The 6,000-nt window shown below is 42.7% G+C and overlaps 1 protein-coding gene across 3 annotated transcripts in view; it reads right to left on the reverse strand.

Annotated features, from left to right (window-relative positions):
- The window catches only part of FANCL (FA complementation group L), a 64,375-nt gene extending 60,997 nt beyond the window's left edge, over positions 1–3,378 (reverse strand). For 2 of the 3 annotated variants that reach the window (XM_070429261.1, XM_070429259.1), the window contains exon 1: positions 3,257–3,378. In XM_070429261.1, coding sequence (XP_070285362.1) covers positions 3,257–3,352 — 96 coding nt within the window. In that variant the 5' untranslated portion in view covers positions 3,353–3,378. The remainder of the gene's footprint in view (positions 1–3,256) is intronic. The other variant, XM_070429262.1, reaches the window with a different exon arrangement.
- Positions 3,379–6,000: the final 2,622 nt, after the last annotated feature.

A 6,000-nucleotide genomic window follows, 5' to 3' on the forward strand; every position in this document is an offset into this window, starting at 1 on the left:
TTTCTAGTGGATAAAACAGACAAATGCCACTTCAGCCAAATGATCAAGGTCAACATCAATGGTAATATATCACATTGATAATCTGTGCCCTTAATATGACATGATGAAATGGTACTTACACTGTGATGTTCCTCTCAAAAACCCATAACCTCAGTCTAATCATGAGAAATCCCAGTAGAGTATCCTACAATAACCTTGACGGGTACTTCAGAAATAGTGAAAAATCAATGATATCAAAAGTAGGTTCTTGAAGAGATCATTTCAATAAAATGTATAAGCCTCCATCCCAGTGCATCAGAAGAAACACAAAATACCATTATCAGTATTGGGATTGGAGGTGTCTATAAAATATGCCCATAATTTCTTTGCTACTTCCACCATTAAGTGTTGGTGCCTCAATTCTCTCCTTTACTATGGGCTGCATTCGTGACTTGCTTCTAACAAACAAAATAAAGCTGAGTGAATATGTGTTAACTTCAGTGGCTGGGGGAGAAAAGGCACTGTGCAGCTTTCCGCTTGATCTCTGTCCCATCACTCACTAGTTAGCCAGGGGAAGCTAGCTGCCATGCATCATTACAGTCAAGCAACACTGCAGAGGCCCATGTGGTGAGGAACTGAGGCCTTCCTAACGGAGAGCAGTAAAAAAACTGAGGCCTCCAGCCAATGGCTATGTGAATGAACACTCTTGGAAGCAAATCTTTCAGCTCTAGTCAAGCCTTTAGATAACTGACATCCTGGCCAACATCTTCTGCATAAGAAACACTGATCCAGAAACACTGGCTAAGTCACTTCCAAGCTCCTGATCCAAAGAATCCTGAAATAATAAATGTGTTATTTTAAGCCACTAAGGTTTGAACTAATTAGTTATGCAGCATAAGATAACCAATAAAAAGAGCATCATTACAAGCCTAAAGACATTAAAATGATAAAATGGAATATTATAAGTAACTTTTAAGCCAATAAATTTTAAAACCTAGATGAATGAACAAAGTCCTTGAAGGAAACAAACTATCAAAGCTCACTCAAGAGGAAGGGAATAATCTGATAATAGAGAAAGCACCTTCTTTTAATCAATCATGAATTTCTCTCTCTCACATACACAGGATCAATAAGTTCCACAAACTTTTTACAAACAATATGATCTAATCACAATGCATTAAAACTAGAAATTAGTTAACAAAATTTAAAAAAGACCTTCCATGATAAATTTTGTAAAATCTTCTATTAAGCAGAACTAAAATTTAAAATTACAAAAGTTCTGAAAAATGATATATCACATGTCAGCATCCATAGGATAATTTTAACAGTGATGAGAGGAAAATTCAAAGCTTTAACTTAAAAATGTGTATCAATAACGGTGTGCTTTCACTGGCCAAATCTGGGACAATAAAAACATAAAAATAAGGGACGCAATGATGATAACCCATTAAATAAATTATTTTTAAAATCCATGAGACCATTATGATATAAATAAATTGTAAAGAAGGGAAAACTATTCCTTATCATAGAATGTCAATTAACAAAGAAACGATAGAGCTAAAAAATTTGGCAAAGATCACAGTATTAACTGACTCAAACAAGAGTCAATAATGCTATAACTGGGGTGTGTGTGGTGAAAGTTTAATGTTTCAGCTCCCTAAAAGGACTTATTAATTGCAAAGGAATAACTGGAAGATGCCACCTTAAACAGGAGATCAGAGGTAACATTATCAATAACCAGGCCCACTGATATAAATACCTTGAAAAGGACACAACATTCTTTCTGGGGCATTTCTGCCAAATTGCATGATCTGAACTTGAAAATATCTGTGAAACCCAAATTGAGGGGCATTCTACCTAATAACTAACCTGTCCTCTTAAGAAATGGCAAGTTCATGAAAACCAAAGAAAGACTAATAAACTCTTTCATGTTAGAGACAGCTAAACATGAGATCTCACATCATCAGATGGTAGGGAGCTAAAATAATGTAATTGCAACATTTAAAAAAAAAAGTTGAAAAAGGACTCCACACTAGATAGTGGTATTATATCATGGTCACATATCTTGATTTAGAGAATTGTATTGTGGTTATGTATGTGTATGTCACGGGTCTCATGAAATATACCTGAAGTATTTAGGAATAAAGGGGCAATACCTCTGCAACTTAATCTCAAACTGTTTGGCACCTGCCACTCTTATAGGCAAAAGTTTCATTTAGCAAGTGATTTTGATAATTCTCTCAATATTTTTAAGAGTTATAAGTAGTCTTCAAAACATATGGTAATTCCTAGGATATAGCCCCATCCTCAAAAAATACGTGTGCTGGGGAGGGGGCATGATGTTGGGCATAACGGTCAGGGAACAAAAGTCTGCACTAATTCTAACCTAAGGGATCTGGGTGCAAATGCCGAGGGGGAAAACCCAGGCGTGGAATCAGCCTGAGTTTAAGGGGTTCTGTTGCGATCATGGAAAAGGAAATAATCCTCTCCGTTTTCCCACGCCTTGACTTATTCAACTAAGAAACAGGAATAATTATTTTTCCTAAATGTCTGCCTCCAAGGGCTGAGGTTAACACCGAGATAGCGTACTTGGAAAGCGCTCTGTGAACTTCAAAGCCCTACACGCGTGTCACTACATGTCCTAACTGCACCAGAGAGGCAATTTGGGAATCTGCCAGCACAATTCATTCTGTGGTCAAAATCCCCTACAAAACATCACTTCGGGTGCACGCGACGTGACAAGAGGGCCGAAAACAAGGTTTTCCTCCTAAATGTTCTTTCTACAGGAAACACCAATATGATGATGAGCAGGGATGCCCGTGAACGGCCGCCAACCTTCGTGGGTGCGGGTGGCGTGAGAAGAGAGGGAGGCACACAAATTCCAAAAACTGAGAGGAGTTTGAATGAATGTGGGACAGCCACTGACTCAGAGAGGAGGCAACTTAGAGAGGGGAGGGCCGAGGGGCGTGGCCATCTGTCCCGCCCCGCCCCCCAGCCCGCCCAGGCCCCGCCCCCCAGCCCGCTCAGGTTCCCCTCAGGTTCCGCTCAGGTCCCGCTCGCGGGTCTCCTGACGCCCGGCCCGGCGCGGGGACCCTGGCCCCGGCTTCCGGCTTCCGGCGGCGGTTCTCCAACCTCTAGTGTCCGGGGAGTCGTTACGGGCCGTCCCTCTCCATCCCCGTAAGTCAGGGCTCCTCAACCCCTCGGGTCAGACTCCCAGGGGCGGCACTGCGCCCCGAGAGGGAGGCTCTCCTAGCGAGAGAGCAACACCGGGCAGTACCTGAGCAGTAATGAATCCTTCATACACGGTTTTCGCTCGGTTCTGGGGCAGAAGCAACGGGAACTGGCGCAACAGGCTCGCTTCCGCCGCCTCCATGGCTCCCTGTCCGCGGCGCCTCAGGGGGCTAGTCGGCGGCCGGGCACTGCACATGCGCAGTCCCGCCGGCGTCAGGGCGGCGGGAGGCGGAAACCCGGCCGTTGGCGGGAAAAGGCTCGAGGATTCCACGGGCGGAAATGAAAGTCTCCTGCGAGCGGGACCACGTGGGCGTGAGCCCAGCCGCGATAGAAGGGGCTCGTTAGGAGACAGCATTGGCCCCAACAGGAGGCGGAGGGAAGATGGTGCTCAGCTTCACAGGGCTCAGTGAACACGATCCTTCCAGCCCTGATGGTTGCAGGAACCCGTCCGGTGGCTTCATTTGGTGTTACTGAAATGCTGCTACAACTTCGGAGGTGCATTCCTCCCAGTACACCACGGCTTACCCGGAACCGCCTCACCTCCCCTTTCCACCATCATCAGTCTCCCGGTAGCCTGCCTGCTCTACAGGGCCTCCTGGATGCCCACGGCATACAGAATAATGGGTATATCCTTCTCTACGGAATAATATTATGTAAGGCAATGTATTCCATTCCATTTAATATAGCATATGCAATATATTGCAGTTCTGTGGCTTCGCAAGTTGAATCAGTGTTCTTGCATTTGAGAGACACGTAAATATCTATGTACTGATCCAGACTGAAGTCAACACCAGGCTGAGTTCTGATACACTGCACTCACCAGTATCTAAGGAAAACACGAGGAAAGATGACTGATGCACTCGGTGAACCAAAGTTGGGTTTGTTTTTTTAACATTCTATGCATTTTTCTAACTTAGGAATGGTAATCATCTATTCCCTTTTACTAAGGATTGGTTAAGTAAGGGACTTATTGATAGTTACTGCATGGTAATTTGTTAATCCAATCAAAGCAGCACATTTTTGAGCCCCGGTATTTGCAGAAAATCACTGTAATATGCCAAAGCTGTGCAAAGATGAATAAGATACATATACCCCCTCCCCTCTCTATTGCCCTCCAAAGGGAATCAGACTGCTCAAAGAGTCTTAAAGTTTGACAAATGTGTCACAATATTCTGGGTGATTAGGGATAAATAAGAATGCTGCAGCAGTTAGATGTTAATTGCACTAAAACAGTGCTTCTCAAAATGTGATTCTTCAACCAAGAGCATCAGCATACCCTGGGAACTTTATAGAAATTCACATTTTCACCCCTCTATCTCAGACATAGAAATTCCCAAACTCTGGGAGTGGGACCCCACCATCTGTGTTTTAACAAGCCACTCCAGGTGATTATAATGCACACTAAAGTTTTTCCCCCAGGACTGTGGTTCTCAACCTTGGCTGCACCTTAGAATCACCTGGGAATCTTTTTAAAATCCTGATTTCTGGGCCTCATCCACCAGAAATTCTGTTTCTTTGTTATGGGATGGAACCACAACATTAGTAACAAAGAAACAGAATTTCCGGAGGATGAGGCCCAGAAATCAGGATTTAAAAAAGATTCCCAGGTGATTCTAATGTGCAGCCAAGGTTGAGAACCACTGCCCCAGGAAACCTCTAGCCTTTGTTCAAAATTCTCAGATGCTACCACTTTGGGGAAACCGTTTTTACCTGCTGAAAATTATCCCTTTCCCTAATCGCTTAGTATGTTTTCTGGTACATTGTAAGTGCTCATTAACTATTTACTAAATTAAATATCAATTAGTCCTGTGAACAAAGTAAAAGCAAATATTCCAGGTGAGGGATGGGGAAGGGCAAGATGTGAAGGTGAGCAGATAGGAAAGAAACATCAGAAAGTGTGTCATATGGTGACAGTAGATATTTGGGCTTTTGTAGAGTTATTAATGATGCTTTTGTAAATCTGGGAACTGATCTGATAGACTTAACTTTTAGTAAAACTTCTGAGAGCTCTGTAGAGCATGACTAGAGTACTGGTAAGATCAATTAGGAGATGATTACCAAAGTCCAGAGAAGATGCTAAAGAAATAGTTATGAGAAATGATATTAAGGAGGTGGAGAACTTGCCTCTCAGCCCTCTTTTTTAAAAATATATTTTTATTGATTTCAGAGAGGGAGAGGGAGAGAGAGATAGAAACATCAATGATGAGAGAGAATCATTGATCAGCTGCCTCCTGCTCCCACCCCCAACCCAGACTGGGGATCAAGCCCACAACCTGTGCATGTGCCCTGACTGGGAATCGAACGGTGACCTCCTGGTTCATAGGTTGATGCTCAACCACTGAGCCACCTCAGCTGAGCTCTCAGCCTTTTTTTGACATCTCCTCTTCATCCAGTTGTAACAGTTGGGGTACCTCAGTGCTTATTACTGGTCCCTCTTCTCAGTATACCCACTCCTCTCAGTAATCCTACATAGTCTATGAATATTAAAATCCACCACATACTTATGACTTCTATGTGTATCTTTCTCACCCCACTCTTCAGATTTGCATACCTACTACTACAAGTTATTTCCACTTCAGATGTCTAATTGCCATCCAAATTTTTTGTGTCAAAATGGACCTCCAAAATATGGCCAATATATAATTTCTAAAGAAATAATTGACTTAGGCAATAAGCACCAATAGATTCTAAAACCATAATATGAAAGGTTATCATGATATAAATGTTGACATAATGAAAAATTATCAACTTAATGGTGGGATCAGGCTATCACCACCTGACACCTCTTTA

Source organism: Myotis yumanensis, unplaced genomic scaffold, assembly GCF_028538775.1.
Source record: "Myotis yumanensis isolate MYYU_CA2020_CCGP unplaced genomic scaffold, mMyoYum1.0.hap1 SCAF_11, whole genome shotgun sequence".
In the NCBI taxonomy this organism is placed as follows: domain Eukaryota; kingdom Metazoa; phylum Chordata; class Mammalia; order Chiroptera; family Vespertilionidae; genus Myotis; species Myotis yumanensis.